This window comes from Podospora bellae-mahoneyi, chromosome 2 (assembly GCF_035222275.1).
Source record: "Podospora bellae-mahoneyi strain CBS 112042 chromosome 2, whole genome shotgun sequence".
Classification (NCBI taxonomy): Eukaryota; Fungi; Ascomycota; class Sordariomycetes; order Sordariales; family Podosporaceae; genus Podospora; species Podospora bellae-mahoneyi.
The window spans coordinates 3,137,406-3,156,303 of record NC_085881.1 but is presented as its reverse complement, the minus strand read 5'-3'; the positions used below and the strand labels follow the sequence as shown (position 1 = coordinate 3,156,303).

The 18,898-nt window shown below is 51.2% G+C and overlaps 8 protein-coding genes across 8 annotated transcripts; 5 read left to right on the top strand and 3 right to left on the bottom strand.

Annotated features, from left to right (window-relative positions):
* The first annotated feature begins 2,017 nt into the window (after positions 1 to 2,017).
* nop16 (Ribosome biogenesis protein Nop16) lies at positions 2,018 to 3,543 on the top strand. The gene is made up of 2 exons (XM_062876589.1): positions 2,018 to 2,561; positions 2,625 to 3,543. The coding sequence occupies exons 1-2, from the start codon at positions 2,446 to 2,448 to the stop codon at positions 3,175 to 3,177; spliced, it is 669 nt and encodes a 222-aa protein (XP_062735193.1). The 5' UTR covers positions 2,018 to 2,445; the 3' UTR covers positions 3,178 to 3,543.
* A 40-nt stretch (positions 3,544 to 3,583) lies between these two features.
* Positions 3,584 to 5,822, bottom strand: QC761_208500 (uncharacterized protein). Its single transcript, XM_062876588.1, has 3 exons — positions 5,028 to 5,822; positions 4,734 to 4,954; positions 3,584 to 4,671 (listed from the first exon to the last, which is right to left on the bottom strand). The coding sequence occupies exons 1-3, from the start codon at positions 5,190 to 5,192 to the stop codon at positions 4,098 to 4,100; spliced, it is 960 nt and encodes a 319-aa protein (XP_062735192.1). The 5' UTR covers positions 5,193 to 5,822; the 3' UTR covers positions 3,584 to 4,097.
* A 1,964-nt stretch (positions 5,823 to 7,786) lies between these two features.
* Positions 7,787 to 9,218, top strand: QC761_208490 (uncharacterized protein; the record flags this gene model as incomplete). Its single annotated transcript, XM_062876587.1, has 4 exons — positions 7,787 to 7,812; positions 7,879 to 8,110; positions 8,429 to 8,689; positions 8,790 to 9,218. 4 exons carry the CDS (start codon positions 7,787 to 7,789, stop codon positions 9,216 to 9,218), a joined length of 948 nt encoding a protein of 315 aa, XP_062735191.1.
* On the bottom strand, positions 8,558 to 11,470 carry QC761_208480 (uncharacterized protein). Its single transcript, XM_062876586.1, has 3 exons — positions 10,685 to 11,470; positions 10,466 to 10,628; positions 8,558 to 10,411 (listed from the first exon to the last, which is right to left on the bottom strand). Exons 1-3 carry the CDS (start codon positions 10,706 to 10,708, stop codon positions 9,348 to 9,350), a joined length of 1,251 nt encoding a protein of 416 aa, XP_062735190.1. The 5' UTR covers positions 10,709 to 11,470; the 3' UTR covers positions 8,558 to 9,347.
* A 1,532-nt stretch (positions 11,471 to 13,002) lies between these two features.
* LGA1 (L-threo-3-deoxy-hexylosonate aldolase) lies at positions 13,003 to 13,998 on the top strand (the record flags this gene model as incomplete). Its single annotated transcript, XM_062876585.1, has 1 exon — positions 13,003 to 13,998. The coding sequence occupies one exon, from the start codon at positions 13,003 to 13,005 to the stop codon at positions 13,996 to 13,998; it is 996 nt and encodes a 331-aa protein (XP_062735189.1).
* A 167-nt stretch (positions 13,999 to 14,165) lies between these two features.
* Positions 14,166 to 15,064, bottom strand: GPX2 (Glutathione peroxidase 2). The gene is made up of 2 exons (XM_062876584.1): positions 14,857 to 15,064; positions 14,166 to 14,809 (listed from the first exon to the last, which is right to left on the bottom strand). The coding sequence occupies exons 1-2, from the start codon at positions 14,879 to 14,881 to the stop codon at positions 14,349 to 14,351; spliced, it is 486 nt and encodes a 161-aa protein (XP_062735188.1). The 5' UTR covers positions 14,882 to 15,064; the 3' UTR covers positions 14,166 to 14,348.
* A 262-nt stretch (positions 15,065 to 15,326) lies between these two features.
* Positions 15,327 to 15,713, top strand: QC761_0040460 (uncharacterized protein; the record flags this gene model as incomplete). Its single annotated transcript, XM_062872351.1, has 3 exons — positions 15,327 to 15,336; positions 15,434 to 15,546; positions 15,630 to 15,713. The coding sequence occupies 3 exons, from the start codon at positions 15,327 to 15,329 to the stop codon at positions 15,711 to 15,713; spliced, it is 207 nt and encodes a 68-aa protein (XP_062735187.1).
* Positions 15,714 to 16,365: 652 nt separating this feature from the next.
* On the top strand, positions 16,366 to 18,000 carry QC761_208450 (uncharacterized protein; the record flags this gene model as incomplete). The annotated part of the gene is made up of 3 exons (XM_062876583.1): positions 16,366 to 16,402; positions 16,452 to 17,453; positions 17,536 to 18,000. The coding sequence occupies 3 exons, from the start codon at positions 16,366 to 16,368 to the stop codon at positions 17,886 to 17,888; spliced, it is 1,392 nt and encodes a 463-aa protein (XP_062735186.1). The 3' UTR covers positions 17,889 to 18,000.
* Between the last annotated feature and the right edge of the window lie 898 nt (positions 18,001 to 18,898).

Sequence of the window (18,898 nt, the reverse complement as noted above, 5' to 3'; positions counted from 1 at the left end):
CCCCCTTGCCTGTGTGTGTTGTTTCCCCCTCAACTGGTGGCTCTCTCGATGTACACTGTTGTAGCAAGAGGCAAAACCCAGCTGTGGAACTGTTGGGTGATAGTGGTGAGGAGGAGGACAGGACCGCTCGCCGTGTAGCCGTCTCAAGGTCAGGGGTCAGAATGTGCATACATACACAAAGGACCTGCCCAATCGGAGATTCTAACCTTCAAGGGGAAAGTAGCGTGGGGGAAGGGACTTGGAACTACTGTACTACAAGAGGGGTGTTGTGTACATGGGGCGGCTCGCTGGCGGCAATGTAAGTTTGTAAGACGGGGAGGATAATGGAGATAGGGGAAACGATGAAGAGGAGAGGAGGAGGCGTCAAGCCACACCTTCATCCAGCACAAACTGGGGGGGGGTTGGCCCAGTTCCAGACGAGAGAGGGGACGAAAGAGGCAAAACAGAAGAGGGGAAGAAAGAAAAAAAATCGCCGACAACTTTCGGTATCCCGTATCCGTATAGACTCTATCGGTTTGTCCTCATCTGCGGTGGAGCACTCCCCAACCCCAAACTCCATAGATCAACACAAACCCCGTTGGTTAACCGCGCTTCCTTTACCCTACCTCAACACCACTGATTCGGTGAAAGTAGTAGAGAAATCATGTTGTTGATCTGTCCAGACCACCACCACCACCAACCCCCATCAAAACCCCGCTAGAAGCTGCACAGAACAAAAAAGAAGAAGGGAACCCTAGCACACACCAAGGAAGCCACAAAGTGAAGGTGAGGGGGGAAGAGGGGGGTCAACAACACTATCGAATTTGATCGGCCACCTCAGCAAAACCATCTCTGATAGAAGCGACCTTCTAGAAAGACTAGAACCCGTCTAGAAGGTCAGAGGCGTGATAGAAGAACAAACTTGGTGTGGTGTGCTACCGCTTGGTGGCTTGCATCATTGCTTTGCTGCACGCGACCACACCCATAATCACCGCTACCACCATTGATTGTGAGCTCATCAGGTTTGCTAAACCGAACCTGGATCATAGCAGATATGCGCTGTCATCGATATAGAGATAGGAACATTTTTTACTATCTTTTGGCCCTGGACCTGGCTTGCGGGATATGTTGGAAACACACAATATACCCGTCAGGGGTCATGTTTCCTTTCCTGTGTGCACACACGACCAACAACAGGGGAGGGGGAGAAGGGTTGGGTTGCTTTATCTGGGGAAAAAGAGGTGGAGAGAGAGAGAGAGAGAGAGAGAGAGGGGGGGGACAAAACGTCCCTGTTTTCTGGCTGTTGAACTTGGAGCTACTTCCAACGACAGTCAGCAAAGCAAAAAAGACGGGATATGCAAGCATGTCCTGCAAGCTGCAAGCAAGAAGCAGGTTGTCTTACCCTCCCGTAGCGTCGCGACTAACATCGGCTCCGTAGAAGGACGGGGAGGGGGTGTTGGCATCCCGCGATCACACCGGGCCATACCGCAACAGGAAGGCAATTCAAGATCTGGCGGAAGACGCGATTGCCGTGGTGGTCTGTGTTCGGACGGACGAGCTCATCGGCTACCGCTGAGGAGACAAGTCCTGAAGCTCGGATGTTGGGCAGATAAAACTGAAGAGAAATCTCTCCCTGCTTACCTCACGAGCTTGTGAACGGGAGCGTGGGGGGAGGGCGGTTGCGAGATATCGATGGGTGTTGGGCAGCATCGAACGGCTCGACGACCTAAGTTTAGACACCGAGATGCTCTGAGGGACAGAGACACCTACCAGATCCGAACCGTGAGTGTGTGTGGTCTTCGGTATTGGTATGCGTTTGGGTATCACTTCGTTTCCTACGAGACGGAGCGGGATTTTCTCATCCAGTCGGGCGATTTGTGAGAGGGGTTGATGCTGTTGAGGCCAAGCTCATCCTGCCAAGAAAAGAGAGGTGACCTTGGTCTTCAGACGTCGAGGCTTGCATGTGACAGTCACGCGAGGCTGGGGATCAATAAAAGAAACGGTGAAGAAAGCTTAATAGAGCTGTGTTATAGCTTCAGACGGAGACATGACGGTCTCTTCGAAAGAAGATCGTCAACAGAAACGGTTCCAAGTTGTCACGGATGCGAAGACTGGAACATTGCATTGTCCAATCTTGCATCTGCATGTCTTTGAATCATAGAGGGGAATCGCTTGCCAGCCTCTTCAGTTGGCAGCAAGTGTGGCAGCTGCCGTGGCTGAGAAGGAGAGTCATCGGCGTTATGAATTCGGCGATAAGAAAGCAACCAGCCCAATCAATAAGAAAGCTAACCCACTGAAAAGATCTTATCTTATCGCCCTTATCGACTCAACTCCAGAATTTTTGGCCGCCATGGTACGGCAAGCGCAGCGACAGCAGCAGCGCAATCGACCACAGCCAACCACCGCACCAATTAACACCATCACCAACCTTAACCCCTCCCTCAGACCACCCCACCACAATCCAGAATGGGTCGCGAACTTCAAAAGCGCAAGGCGCGCTCCTCGCGCTCCAAAGTGAAGATGCCCAACCGCCGCACGAAGGCTCTCAACCCCCTAGGAAACAGCATCATCGCCCAGAACTGGTTTGTCTCCCCCTCTCTCTCCCACATATTCCCATTTCACTCACTAACTCTACATGTCACCAGGGACAAGAAACAGACCCTCTCCCAAAACTACACCCGCTTCGGCCTCGTCGCAAGGCTAGGCAAAACAACAGGCGGCACCGCCCCCAACGACAAATCCAAACTTCGCACCGACGTCCAAGACCCCCTCGCCGTGCAGTCTTACTCCAACTCTGGCTCCCTCCGCGTCCGCGAGGTAAAAGTCGAGCGCGATCCCGAGACGGGAAAGATCCTCCGGATCATCAAGGATACCAACCCTTTGAATGACCCGCTAAACGACCTCGAGTCTGGAGATGAGGGTGAATCAACAGAGAAGAAGGAGTACGAGGAATGGGGCGGGCTAGCGGGGGAGACGTATGAGAAGAGCGAAGTTCTCAAGGCGTTGGAAAGGGAGGCGGGAAGAGAAGTGGTGGCGAAACCGAGGTATCAGAGTGATAGGGAGAGGGAGTGGTTGAAGAGGTTGGTGGAGAGGCATGGGGAGGATGTGGGTGCTATGGCGAGGGATATGAAGTTGAATCCAATGCAGCAGACGCCCGGGGATTTGAAGAGGAGGTTGAAGAAGGCGGGGCTGATTTAGGGGCGTTTAATGCTGAGAGGGTTCTGCTACATTGGGGCTTCTGTTGAGGATGCAAATTGAGCCTCACAGTGTGGGTCTCTAACAGGGTGGCTGTAGATGGGGAAGAGGTTCATGTCACTCATAATACCGGCGTTTTCTGGCGTTTATAGTTGGTCTTCATCTGATCTGGCGGAAATGGAAAAATCTGTGGTTTTGATTAGAGCACTTGGGCCTAAATTAGCGAAGGCGGTCGAACAGGCGGTTGAGCAGGTCGTTAGGTCAGGTTGCTGGACTTGAACTAGATGATTATCAAGACTCTCGGAAGTCCTGCCACCTGGGCAACCACTTGTTAGTTTAACATTCATCATAAACCCTATGAGATGATGGCAACCAAAGTATGGAGATATCTTGAAGAGACACCACATCTTCTGCGTTGCCATTCTTCAATATATCAGTTTGAGAAATGCCCTGCAACTCCTCTGTACGCCTTAAACCCTTCATCACGGCTACAACTGGAACCATGCCTCGTGCTCAAACAAAGCCACCAAAGCCACCATTCGCACATTCAGAACCAGGACATGCAACAAACCATCCTCATGTTCAACTACATGATACCTCCCTTTTCGTGTGAACAAGTCCCCTCTTCCACCTGACGCCAGAACCATAAAGACATTTCATGAGAGGTTTGTATATCGTGATCATTGTATAATAAAACCATACGCAAAGCCAAATGCCTCCAGTGTACAAACTCCGCCCTCCGGAAACAAAATCATTCAGAAACAGTAAACACCCCTTCCCCACCAATGAACCCATCAAGCCATGACATGCCATTCGCTGCACTTTTGCTGAAGATGACCTCCCCAAGCACGTTTCGCTTTTCTTATCCTCCCTGACCATCAAGCCCCCGTTCGTGACTCAACATCAGTTCTATTAATCATCGATCACCGATGAAGGTGATCATAATTCGCCTGCGGAAACCTCGCCGGCCCCGTCCTATCCTCCTCCTCATCATACGTCCCAACACTCGGAGCCTGATACCTACTATTCATCGACCCTCCCAGCGTAGACGCACCCCCCATCCCCATAGCCGACACCCGTCCAGAGTTATACTCGGTATCGTCATCAAACGGGTTCGCGTTCGCCTCTCCCCTTCGGAACGGGTTGTCCTGGTATGAGCTGCCGATTGTGCTCGCGTTGGCCGCTCCACCGCCAACAGCGCTGCCGTACGGGTCCGAGTAATCCGACTTGGGGGCGCCGTAGGGGTCAGAGGAGTAGTCAGATCTGGCACCGCCGTAGGGAGCGGGTCTGTCGTCGTCGTCGGCGTCGTGGATGTTGACCGGGGCGTAGGCTTCCTCGTCGTGGGGGGCGAGGGAGAAGGCGGCTTTGTCGGGGTCGATGTTCTGGCTGTCGGAGCCGGCGCCGCGATCGCCGCGGTCGTAGCCGGGGAGGCGGTTGTTCCATTGGTAGTATTTGAGGGTCCAGATGCTTAGGAAGGTGGTGGCGCAGAAGAAGAGGCTGGGGATAGTTAGTACGGGTTATTCAAGATGGGAAGATGGTGGGGGAGGGGTAGGACATACAAGACGAATACGCCCATGGCGACGATGGCCTTGCTGATACCGCAAACATCTCCGCAAAGACCAGAAGAGTTATACGCCGCCTGTGTCGCAAAGGCAGAGAGCCAGATGATGGTGAAGATGACGTCGACCAAGACCATCACCGTCGGGTTGGCGATCTTGCGGGTTCGTGGGAAACGAGGGGCGCCGATGAGGTAGATCCATGCTGGTAACGACAAGAAGAACTACCATCCCATATCCACGTCAGTATCTTGTAATCGCAAAAAGTGAGGGGATACAGATAAGGCTGAGACATACCACTGCGAACGTCCACCCGTTGTTGCCCACAATCTTTGCGCTCTCGGCCCGGAACACAGCAATCTCGAGGCACCATAGTACAAACGCAAAGACAATCTGTGCTATGTGGAATGCGAGCTTAAAGGCCGGAATTTGCTCGGCGTCGAGCTCAAAGTCTTCCCACATTTTTTTCTTTGGAGGGGCTCTCTGTCCGGCGCTCGGTTCGATTGGGTTCGTCTGGTGTCGGTTGGTGTTGATGTTGCTATGCGCTTGCGCACGCCCTCCCGCCTGTCAGAAGATCAAGGTTTCCGGCCAAGGTTTTTCGAAAAGGAATTCGGAGGGGAGTTTGTTGTGTTTGTGCTGAAGACGATAGGGCTGCGACTGTACAGAAGATACAAAGAGCTGAGGTTGCGCAAGCTGGAGGTTTCCTTGGCTTCTCTCTCGCCTTATGCTTGGTTGCCCAGGGAACTCGATGGGGCTCGCACTCGAAAGCTGACGACTACCAACAGGGAACGAGGCTGTATGTGCGACGTCAAGTATTTCGTTTGGTGGAGATGGGATGGCCAAAAAAACAGGATAAATAGGACGAAAACAAAACAACCACCGGATACGGATATTCAGTTGCAAAACAGATCAGAGTTTGCAGAATTGACAAGTGGTCGTCAGCTTTAGGATGGAGTTGACGTTGCATGTCAATATCTCTGTCGCAGGTTTGTCACCTCAACCCTGGATCCCTCCGGCCTGTCGCTGTCAAACTGCTGCAAACACAGCCGCAGCGCCTGGCTTGGCCCTGTTGCAAAGCCACAACAATGACGCTACTCCTGCTCCGGTCGCCGCGTTCCCATTCCCCATCACCGCGAAGTGCCGGTGCTGGTGTTCCTTCTTGGGACTCTACGCCACGACTTGTGCCTGGTTTCGACCAACCAACGCTCCGAGATTTTGATATGCTCTCTCAGCTGTGGCGCCACACTCGGTCCAAGTCCAAGACGAACCAAGAAACGGGTTACCAGCCCGATCAGCGAAGGTGTAACCTTCTTTTCATTTATTTTATCCTGATATTTGCTTCAGTCTGGTATCACCACAAGGGAGCCTGAGAATCGACATGCTCTCGACAGCGAATTCCGCATGAACAAACAGAAGTGGATCGAACAGGCGACAGTTTTGAATCTCGCATCCTGGCATCCTGGCCAAGAAACTGGAAGTTATGTGGAAATGGTTTGTGCGCCGAAAAGCTGAGCACACTGTCCAGCCGCAGCATCACCATCGATCAAATGAAGTCTCGGTCACCAGAGAAAAACTGGATCCAAACGCGATATCTTTTTTGAGAGCAGGCCTGTGATAACCAATATTCGGCTTTAAACAGGAAGCACAGAAACCGGCGAGGTGAGGCTTGGTCGGCGCTTCGTTGGCCTTCAAGGAGTATCAACATTGTTTCGACGAGGCCTGCCTAGCGAAGATCATGCATCCATTCACAGTGTGTCTGTAATCAACACTGTGCTGTATGCTCGTAAGGCAGAACCCAAGTGTCATGTTTGAAGCATTTTGACATCGTGAAAACCATTCAGTTCATATTGCCGTTGTAGGATACTCTAATCACGTTCTCTAGCGCTTACACTTTACTACAGGTGCAAAACTTGGCCTGGCAACGTGGTCACACAGGGGTAATCCGCGCTTCGCTACGTGCTTCACGTTGGGCGCCTAACAGCTAGACGCTGGGCATCTAGACGCTGGACACCACGGGGGACAACGCGATGGTGATCATCGAGACGCTGGCCATCATGGATCTACACGCTTAACTCCAGATAGATGGGACTCTCTAATGACTGGTAACCCGAACCACCTTCCCACATGCTATGTAAGCCAGTTCACCTGACGACAGCCCGATTAGGATAGGCTAATTCTCGTCACTAGGCCTATTGGACACCGCACCCAGATTTTTAAACTTCAACATTAAAGTCCACGACCAAGTATACATATTTAAAATCCAGCTACGACAGCACCACGTAGATATTTTAAAAGTAGTATATATTTAAGCCTTCTTTTTATTGGAAAAGCCTGTTACGCTTATATGTATTTTCGTAGTTTGTGGTGCGGGTGAGTCTTAATTGATTGATTGTTAATGTGTGCGCGCCCGGGTAATTCGTGCAGGTTGATTAGCTATTTATTTGATTGATGGGTGTGGGCAGCGGTGGTATGTGTGGCCGGTGGCGAGTCATCTAAGGGAGTCCGATAGACGTCCAGCGTCTAGGTGTTCATGTTCTATGATCACAGATGAGTACATATGTTTGCCTCTCACAATCCAGCATCATGTTGTTTCTAATCATTGCGTTACACACTCCTCACATCACTTCCTTACATAGCGCTTATTCATTGCCTTACACATTCACTATGGAGCTCGCCGGGGCCGTCGTCGGAATTATCGGCTTGGGAATACAGGCCACCGAATGTCTCATCAATTACTACGCATCAGTCAAAAGTTTGAAAGCCAACATCACTAGTACCATTCAACAGCTCAAAGCGCTAGCAACAGTCCTCCAGGAGTTGCAAATTTGTTTTCGAACCCGCAAGTTCCAACCCCATGAGAGAGATCTTCTTCACTCGCTCGAGTCATCGATTCGGGATTGTGAAGGCCACATTCAGGAGTTACACAACGAAGCCCAGAAATTTTCAGAATGCTCTCCAACCAGCAGCGGTTCAAGTTCTTTCTTTTCGCGCACATTCATCCGTCAGCTCGCCTATCCCTTACGTGGTGAGTTTCCCCTTCTCGATACTTGATAAGTATGGCGTCTGCAAGGATGCTATCAAAGCACGATATAGACACCACACTCCGGAAGCTCTCAGCGATGGTTGAAGGGATATGCTCCAATCTGAGATTGGGTCTTCAAGTGTTGAATTTAGGAAGCAGCTTGAATGTCATAGAAGGCATTCAAGCTAACCACGAGATGGTGAGGATGGAGCGGGCCGATCGATTGATGGCAGATATGCAACGATGGCTGAATGCATCTGATATATCCGTCCAACACAACGACACCATCAACAAGCAACACTCAAACACTGGCAACTGGTTCATTAGGGGTCCAGCATTTTCCTCCTGGCACGCCAAACCCGACTCGTTCCTTTGGCTGCATGGGCCTGCCGGTTGTGGAAAAACGGTCCTCGCTTCAGCCGCGATTCAACGTGTGCTCAGACTTCGACAGCCCAACAAGGCAGTGGGCGTTGCCTACTTCTACTTCGATTCCAACGATACCACGAGACAAAGCTCATTTTCAATGCTTTGCTCCGTGATACACCAGTTTCTCGGCCACCTGAAATCCGACAATCCCGTTGTCGGTGAATTGGATCATTTGATGCATGTCAACCATTTCAATGTACCACCTTCAGAGTCGGGCTTGATGGGCGTTCTTCGCACCGCGGTCAAGCAGTTCAGCAACACCTACATCATCTTGGACGGACTAGACGAGTGCCCCAGGAAGACCAGCCGAGGGTGTCTGCTCAAGGCGATCGAGGAAATCCGGGCCTGGTCAGACTCTCGACTGCATTTGCTCGTGTCTAGCCGCGATGAACCAGATATCCGAGACTATCTTCGCCTGGCCACTCACGAGGAGGTCAAGATCAACAATGTCGACTTGGACATTGAGACGTTTGTCACTGGAACCCTGCGGAACAACCGGAACCTTCAAAGGGTGAGACAATTTCATCCCCTCATTCAGGGTGCTCTTATCTCGAGAGCGGAGGGATCGTAAGTCTTATATCCTTCCAAGCACCCAATCATGAGTTCCCAAGATACTACCACATTCTCCTAGATTCCGATGGGTCGAGTGTATGCTCACAGCCCTAGAATCCTGCCCGGTGGTAGAGGCACGAGTGAAGAGCTTGTTTTCCTCTGTGCCATACCCCTTGTGTGAAACCTATGAGCGTATGCTTCTAGATGTCGAACAAGGCTTTCTCGAAGATGCAAGGAGCATCTTGACATTGCTCTGCTCTGCTGAGCGACCGCTGACTGTTGCGGAAGTTGATGGCACCTTAAGGATGGGGCTTGGCGCAGAGGATATCCTTCTCTGCTGCCCAGGGCTCGTGGTTATCGAGCACAACCAGGTCAGGCTGGTGCACAATTCCGTGAAGGAATATCTGCAGTCGGAAAATATAGCTCAGGCGAAGTTTAGGGCATCAAATTTTTGGGTTCGCAATGTTCCCGCTCAGTCTCAGGCTTAGCAGTCCCCAATTCGTAGCTGGCAGTTACTGGGCCTGGTGATCTTTCTGTTTCCTTTGTTTGGGTTGGAAGGCGTGACGGTCAGGAGGATAACCAACATAGCGCCATTGCGCGAAATAATACACAACCGATCAGAGAAGGCTCCAGTTCCCATCCCTCTGCTCAATCCTCACCTCCCTCCCCTCATCGATACTCCTCCTGCCCGCCTCCAAAATCGCTGTCGTAGCAATTGTGTTCCTCAGCGTCGGAAGCCCCTTCTTGTCCAAATCCGCCGGCTTCAACTCTCCCGCATTAACGGACCGGCAGCCATCAACGAACTTCTCCATAGACACATACCCATACCCACTTTGCCCGTTGAAGTTCCCATCCTCATCAGGCGCGTACCTCATGTAAAAAGGGTTATACCAAACCAGCTGACCCGCTGCATCCTCTGCAACGTCATACCCGCGTTTGGCTTGGTTGATGGTGATTTCGCCATCTCGAGCCAGGTAGTGGAAGTACTGGTTGGAGTGAACTCCTGCTTTTTGGGGCGCTGTCCAGGAAGCGGTGTATACACCCGTGGCATGCTTCGAAGGGTCGTCCTTCTTCTCCCAGTGCACGAGTAGGGAGATGGTGTCCTCGGTTGATTCGTGACAGCCGAGACTGGTGGCTACTCCTTTTGATGCTGAGGCGGAGACCTTGACAGGAACGTAGCCAAGTTGGGACACCATGGAATCACAGATATCCACATGGTGACTGTTCAAGTAGTAGGAGATATCCGAGTCAATCCCTGCCCAGGCCTTGAACGTCTCGAGTTGGAATTTGGGCTGGGACATGTAACTGTAAAAGTAATTGAAGTCACCGAGCTTTTTGGCTCTGAACTTTGCGTCGGCATAGGCGGGGTCGTAGCGTTTGTGGTGTTCGACATAGACGTAGACGCCGTGTTTTTCGGCGGCGGCGAGGAGGGCGATGTGGTGTTCGAGGAGTTTGACTGCAGGTTTGGTGATCATGACGTGGATTCCTCGCTCGATGGCATAGAGAGCAATGGGGTAGTGGGTGGTGTCTGGGGTGAAGATTGTGATGGCATCGCCGGGTTTGAGGGCGTCGATGGCGGTCTTGTAGGCGTCGGGATCTTTTGTGTCGTCGGAGGGGAAGGACTCGAATGAGGTGTCAAGGTTGTTGTAGGCTAGGGTGATGTTTTTATGGAGATGTTCCCCTTGGATGTGTTAGCTAGATGTTTGAGTGGGTTGGACATTTCTAAGGTACGCACTGATTGCTGGGTATTTCGTCCCATTCACACCCACCATCCCAAGTTTGCCGACCTTGCCCCTTCGTCTGAGGTCAAACATGGAGAGACCCACTACGCCTACCTTCTTGTCCGATGCTGAGCCACCGGTCCCTACGAAACCTGTGGTGTACTCGCCGGTACCAACCTTGGTTCATTTGGTCAGCAGTGGTCGATAGCTAACAGGTGAGGAATTGTCCGTACCATCAACACATTGAGCGGCTCCATTCTATGTGTCAAAGCCAAGGCCAGGGGTCAATGTTAGGCAGGAAAGAAAGGCCAAAATTGAATGAAATGAGATTGATTGGAGATGTTGGAAGTCTAAGTACATATGGGTTTGATGAGTGGCGGAGCATCAATCACGTTTTCCGGCCTTGGTGTCGTGCCAGGCGGTTCCTTGCATATGAGATACATGTTGAAGGCGTACAACGATTCCTCTCACGTTGTGGTTCTAGTCGATCCGGAAGATTTCTGGAAGAGGGGCCGACAGACTGCGAGTTGGGGTCGATTTGGAGAAGAGCATTCACCCGGCCAATTCATTGCAACATACATCGCATGTGTTGTCCGCATGTGATGGCGTATGATAGGTGTCAATTCTTCCCCGGTTTTGGTCCAATGGTATGTTGCAGGTTCCTAAAACAAAAGATTCCGCCACTTAAAAATAATCCAGGTCGGAAAGAACGACCTGGTGATGTTCATGAGGTCGTTGTTCCTTCTCATCGATAAGATATCGTGGAGAAACACACTAAATAACCCGAAGCTCCACCATGAGATCCACCCCCACACTGCCCCGCATCTGCTAGAAGCTCGGATGGAAGCAACCACCACCGAGAGAGAGCTCCAACAACGACAACAGAGGCCAAAGCAGCGACCTGGACCTTCACTCGGTTCATCATGCAGGTCACCCATCGCTGTGGATTGAAGAGATCCTGTTTTCCTCAGGCTAAATATCAGCATCACACCCTCCAGCTCGCCTCTCCTCACCGGCTCCGCCTCACCACAAACTCCCGCCAGCGTCTTCGAGGTGGCGCGCAAAGCCGGTCAAGCTTTCTTCCCTTCAGCAAGCAAAAGAGCCAATTGTGCATCCTTTTTCTCCCCCCAAACCCGCTGACCTAGTCTTCAAGTTGATTGGAGGAAATAGTTTCTCCGTCGGCCATATAGTTAGTATCACACACAAGCGTGGGTGCAGTTTGCGACAGGTGCCGGTCTCCAGTTTTTCTTATTCATCTTTGCAACACCCAGCTTCCTTCTCTGACGACACCTCACGGCAGCAACGTCGGCAGAGGGCTGAGAACCACCTGGATCACCAATCATCTGCTGATACACCGTCCATCTTCCTCATCAACTGGAAGGACAGTCTCTCAGCAAAACCATCTCGTTGTCAGCCGGCCAGTCCTTCATGTGTCCTCCCGGATGAACCGCTTAAACATTGCTACTCCACAGAACCAGGACGCACCATCAACCTGCAGCTCTCCCGGCATATTGTTCGCTTTTTGTGGGGTTACCGGATTAGTCCCCTTGCTTTTCAATTGTTCGCTCGTCTGGTCTCAACGTCACCGATCTCGTCTGTTATTTCTCGCACTGAAGTGGCTGTCCAGCTTGCTTCAAGCTGCTCACATGACCCCCATCCACTGTTCGTACTGGATTTGACCCCAATGGCCTCGTTCACAGGTAGTTCCTGTCTCAACAGTAAAGCTCTGAGGATCATGGGGCCGGAGTTGGTAGTCTGACCAGTCCATTACTGGTAAAGGCTCTCGTTAGTTCAAGAATAATAGCCAAGAACATCTCGACAACTACCCTGAACCAGCCTTCACCTTCCCCTCAGTTACATCTGAGGCATTAGACGTGTCTGGGATCAGCATAGGGGGATGTCAGTATCGCTTGGCTAAAACCCGGTTGCCTGGGTTGGTTGAATAGGCTTGGTCTATTGTCTCTGGTATGAAAGAGACCAGATGATGTACACACTCGCATCTGGTTGCCGATGGATGCTTTGGAGTGCGTGATTTCCTGACCCCATTGCTCTATATATTATCCCGATATAGCTGCGAGACATTGTCGATGGCCACAAGCGGCCGCCTTGCCGATGAGTGTGCTGGCATCGCTGTTGCATCTGACCTAGCTCCCTTCCTTCCCGCGGTCCATGCAATCGAATTTGGAGGACTTGGCTCCGAGTTGGAGGTTCTGGCCCGCTTCTTGTTCAACATCCCACACAAGAAGCGTCTGAAGACCCATGTCTGATCAGACTAGACATCTTCTTCTTGCGCGTGGCTGACGGGCACAACCCCACTGGTTCCTATTTACATTAGGTCATGGGGCGACTGTCAACTCCCATCAGGGGTTCGTGTGTTTTCTTAAGTAGCCGGCCTTCCGCCCTGGCCGTCCCTGTCTTTTCTATCTCATACTGTAACATCTCCCCACGTGCCCACTCTCAAATCCACACTCCTAGCCTCACGCGTCATTTGGCTTTCACGGTCCCTTCCTCTCAAAACATCCTTCATCACCGTTCGGCTTCTTACTCGACCATGACTGCCACCAATGGTGCCACCAATGGTGCCACAAATGGCCACTCCTCCCCACGGAGGCCACTCCCATGTGGTATCTACGCCCCCACCATGACCTTCTTCGACGCCGAGACCGAAGACCTCGACATCCCCACCATCAAGAAGCACGCCGAAAGACTAGTCAAGGACGGCCTCGTAGGCCTTGTCACAATGGGATCCAACGGGGAGGCCATCCACTGCACACGTGAAGAGAAGCTAGCAGTGACCAAGGCTACGAGAGAGGCACTCGACGAGGCCGGCTTCACAGACACCCCCATCATCATCGGTGCCACCGAGGGCAGCGTCCGGGGAACGATTGAGCTGTGCAAGCTGGCCAAGGATGTCGGTGCTGATTACGCCCTGCTCCTCCCACCATCCTACTTTCGGTTCTTGATGGATGAGCAGGCTATATACGATTATTTCGTGAGCGTTGCCGACGAGAGCCCGCTGGGATTGATTTTGTACAACTACCCCGGCGCTGTGGCTGGCATAGACATGGACTCCGACCTTCTTATCAAGTTGGCCGCGCACCCAAACATTGTCGGGACAAAATTCACATGTGGAAACACGGGAAAGCTGACGAGAGTGGCGCTGGCAACGGAGGCAAAGACACCGTGGGCGGAAGGGTCAGGGTACATGGCGTTTGGAGGAATGTGTGACTTTACAGTGCAGACTTTGGCAAGCGGGGGCAGCGGGATCATTGCTGGAGGCGCGAACGTCATGCCAAAGGTTTGCACAAAAGTGTGGAACTTGTATGCGGAAGGGAAGACGGAGGAGGCCATTGCGCTGCAGAAGACGCTGTCGAAGGGGGACTGGGTGTTGACCAAGGCGGCGATCGCGGGGACGAAGCAGGCTATTCAGAGTTATTTTGGGTATGGTGGGCACCCGAGGAGGCCCCTGAAGAGGTTGGATAAAGTAAAGGTTACTGCTATTGAGGAGGGGGTGAGGGAGGTTATGGAGGTTGAGAGGTCGTTGTGATGGGAGGGGGTAGGTGGGGTTGGGATTGGAACAGGCTGATGAATGATGAGATGAAATATTGAATGAGTTCGAAAGGAGTGATCATCATTCTGATGAACGAGATGGGCTCAGTGTCGGGAAGTAATAAACCTCACACTCAAAATACTGTGTTTATGGGGGAAGGATGGTGGCAGCAATCACGATAAGCCAATGCAAAACGCATGTCCTCATTATTCATGTTTATTGTCTCTTGCAAAAAGTAGGGTATATCAATTTATCCAAGCTCGCAGTTCCCTCTCCAAAGCCCTCTTATCCAAAAAGCAAAATACCCCTGGCTCCTGACAGAAAAAAATATCAAAACCGCTCATTGTTTACTTCTCCAGCTCAGCCAAGATCTCCTTCTCCAGAGAAGCCGGGCCCGTCACACTAGCCCATCTCCCCTTAACCTGGCCGTCCTTGCCAATCAAAAACTTCTCAAAGTTCCACTTGATCCTCTTGAGCCCGAAGAGGCCAGACTTTTGCTCCTTGAGCCACTCGAACAAGGGGTGGGCATTGTCACCATTCACCCCAATCTTTTGCATAATAGGAAAGGTGACGCCAAAGTTGCGCTCGCAAAAGGTGACGATTTCCGCCTCGGCGTCGGGTTCCTGGCCGCCGAACTGGTTGCAGGGGAAGCCAAGGATGACGAACTGGTCTGGGTGCTTGGCGGTGATGTTTTTGTAGAGCTCCTCAAGACCGGCATACTGTGAGGTGAAGTGGCACTTGGAGGCGACGTTGACAATGAGGATTACTTTGTCTTTGAGGTTGGAAAGGGGGTATTCTTGGCCCTTGCCTATAATGGGGGTTAATTGGGAGATGTGGGAGGGGGGGGGGGGAGACATGCTGTCCAAGGGCTTGAAGTCATAGATGGTTGCTGCGGAAGCCATTGTGCCGAAGTGTTTATTAGGTTGAACGGATCTGTTCAGGTGATAGGGTAGAGGTAAACGATGAGTCAGATGAGAAACGGATAAAATAGGCTTTATAGCTCTCGATAGAGATGGTATGTGAGATGTTGTACGACGTGAGGTGAGAAGAAGCATCATGAGAGAAGTTGATGGAGAGGGGGACCAAACAGATATATTCCCCGTTGGAGGTGCCTCGGAGGTGGGGTCGGGAAAGAGCTATCTGATTCCAAATCGGTTTCACCAACTCACGCAATCCTAAGCTGGGTCTTGGGAAAGTCCGTGACCCCGGATGTTGTCTATTGGTCTGTTACCTTTGCTTGTGGCGTGTTATGAACCAGGGGTTTCTAAGCAGGCAGAAAAGAGGCGCACTTTTCTCTTCTCAATGTTGGGACTTTTTCGATGAAAATGAGCCACTGTAAGCCTCGGCGCTCGAAGGGTAACAAGATGTTTGTCCTGTGATGCGATTGGTGAGTGGGCTCCACTGATTGAAAGATCGACGTTCGAAAATGCAGATGGCACGGACCTCAAGAATACCGTTGACGGCCACTCCCGTGTTGTGATAGCGGAGGCCGTGGACACCGCTGATGAACAACTCTCAGCATCGCAGAGAACTGTGTTTAAACCTGTGGGTCGTAGCCAGACTGACTGTGTTGTACTTCATCTGATTTGGGCTACAGGTTCTTGTCCATCTATGGATGGCATTATCAGCGGAATTTGGAAGCGCTGTTTGCCACCAAGCTGTCTGTCTGGTATAGTTCGGAGCAGCCCTGCGTATCTCGGTTAAGGGTATAGCGAACTTCATCTGATGTTACCGTTCGCGATAGCAATGCAAACAATGAACCCACGCGATAAGTTCATGCAGAGCGGCATTGTCAACTGTCGAGTTTTGTGTTTCGGGTGTCCCCTGAAGAAGGATACCAAGAGTCTGTGACTTGTGGGGCAGAGCAACGCGGGGTTGGCTGCTGGCTGGTACGTCACTGGGCACAGAGAATGTTGAGATGAAGTTCGCTGGTGTTATAAGCGGTGATGGTAGCTGATGGGCTCACATATATATCAACTCGATTTCCAAAGCTATATTTTAACTGAAGATTCTCAAATCGTGGTGCAGTATTGTCCTTATCATGTCTCGGAGACAGCACCTCAAAGGTGCCCCTCCAAGCTGTTGCCCCGCGTTGGACATGGGAAGCTTAAAGGTGCCGGCCCGCCCACCGCCAATTGATGACGACGAGCCCAGGCCCCAGGCGACTTGGAGCTGCAAGCGGCAACTCCTTTCGAGCCGCAATCGATGAGGCGGAAGACAGAGACCAACTCCGGATATCTTCGGTTCATATCCAATTAATGGTTCCTTCCCACTGTTTTATCTTCTTGAACTTCATCATCCTGGTCGCTGTGGATACTCCCCGCTCTTCCCCTTCTCCTGGGACACTCGAAGCTAGCAAGCGAGATGGAGGAGCAACAGAAAAGAAATATTGTTATTATCGGTATATATTCCATTCTCCCATGTTTGCTCTATAAGCTAAAACAGACTAGGGGGCGGTATTATCGGATGCACGACGGCCTACTTCCTAACACGCCATCCCAAGTTCAATCCGAACCTTCACACGATCACTCTACTCGAAGCAACGGCGATTGCTGCTGGCGCATCCGGAAAAGCTGGTGGGCTTCTGGCGCTATGGGCCTACCCGCAATCTCTGGTTCCATTATCATACCGACTACACAAAGCGTTGGCAGAGGAGCATAATGGCGCCGAGCGCTGGGGATATAGACGAGTAGGATGTGGGTCTATCACAGCGACTGTTACTCGAGACGACCTCCTCGCTAGAACCAAGACGAACCTAACACCCTCGTCACCTGTGAAAGGAGAGCAAAATGGAAATGGGGTGGCTACAAACAGTCAAAACAATGATGCTCTTCCGATACAGAGCTCAGTGGCCGGTGACCCTGCCCAGGGCGACAAAGAATCAGACTGGCAAAAGCTCCCGAAGCAAGACGAAGATGCCACTACCCTGCTCAAGCCTTCTGTTCTACCACAAGATCTCGACTGGTTCGACTCTACAGTCGTTCAACACTATCAAGAGATGGGTCAACCTGGAGCAACCGAAACAGCACAAGTTCATCCTTTTCATTTCACTACCTCAATTGCCGCCCTCGCTGAACAAAAGGGAGTTGATTTCCGAATAGGCGCAAAGGTCACTCGTCTCAAGTACAACAGCGAGAAAACACAGGTTATCGGGCTACAGTACGAAGACAGAAACAGCGGCGAAATTGTTGATCTGGACAATGTGACAGATGTAGTTGTTTCTGCCGGGCCATGGACAGGCAAGATCCTGCCTAGAACCAAGATTGAAGGATTGAGGGCGCATAGTGTGGTTTATGAGGTAGATGTGACGCCGTATGCTGTCTTTACCGACATTATGCTGCCAACAGATTTTGTGCCTGAGCATCGGGCGAGAAAGGGGCAGAAGAGGAAGCATAAGCGGAATGTTGATCCGGAGGTGTATGCTAGACCTTTTGGTGAGGTATATGCTTGTGGTAGGTTTCTTGAGTCGAGTTTCTGTCATTTATTCTAGTCACGTTTCCACAAAGATGAAGCTAACATGACTGAACCAAAAAGGCGAACCAGATCCTTCGATCCCTCTTCCAGAAACTGCAGACTTGGTGCAGTGCGACGAAGACCAATGTGATGACTTGACTGCATATATGGGAACCGTTTCGCCTATCTTGGGGAGTGCTCCCATCAAAGCGAAACAGGCATGCTATCTGCCAAGGCATATGAGGTTTGGCACGGAGCGTGACCCAGTCATTGGGCAGTCTTACGTGAAGGGGTTGTGGATCGCTTCCGGGCATACATGTTGGGGGATTCAGAACGGTCCCGGTACTGGGTGTTTGATGGCTGAACTGATCCTGGATGGTGAAGCAAGGAGCGCTGACATTACAGAGCTCGAACCGAAGAAGTATAAGGTCTAGATCTCGGATTACCTTCATTTCTGTACCCAGAATCTTGACAAATATTTGACATTACGCTCGCACTTAGCCGCTGTCAAGTTTGTGGCCGCATCCTTGGCGAGATGTTTGAGGCGAGGCATACATGGGCGCCTATTTGGCTCCCTCCATCTCTCCCTTTTGTACAACATATAGTGATTTTTGTTCTGTAAGAAGTATCTGGCTGCCCAATCTCATAGCCACGATCATGGAGGTTGCTGGTGCCATTGTTGGGGTTATTTCTCTGGGCATTCAAGTTACCCAATGCCTCGTCAAGTATTACACAACAGTGAAGGACCAGAAGACCGACACTTTGCGTACCATCAGCAAGCTGAATTCCCTTCTTTTGATTCTCAACTCTTTAGACTCAAATTTTAGAAACCGTAAGTTCCAACCTATTGAGCTAGCACTTCTCAAGACTACACAACATTCGATTCAAGAGTGTGAGGAATACATATACGAATTGAGCAATGAGTCCAAGATACTCACAGAAGCTCCTACTCCAAACCGACTCACGAGGACTGCTTCGTCCAATATCGAGGCTTTCGCACGGATTGCTGCTCGCCGGGCCACCTACCATTTCCACCGTAAGTAGAAGTTAAGCCTGCACGATTTCCCACTAACTAACCGTATATGTGTATGTAATAATAGAGGGTACGCTTCAGAAGCTTGACGAAACCATTGACGACATCCGCGCCGGCCTAAGGTTGGCTCTTCAAGTGGTCCAACAAAAGGACACAAAGACCATTCAGGATGATATACAAGACACCAAACTTGCGGTTCATCTCATCAGAGGTAGTCAAATTACTATTCAAGGTGGTATAAAAGACACAAAAGCCACTGTTAGTCTCATGAGGGACAGCCAAATGAAGATTGAGGATGATGTAGAGGATACGAAAGCGGTACTCAACCACATCCGAAACACTCAAGTATCCCATGAACTTCGATCCTGGTCCCGCTTAAAAGCGCCAGATGTGTCAGTCAACTACAAGGAG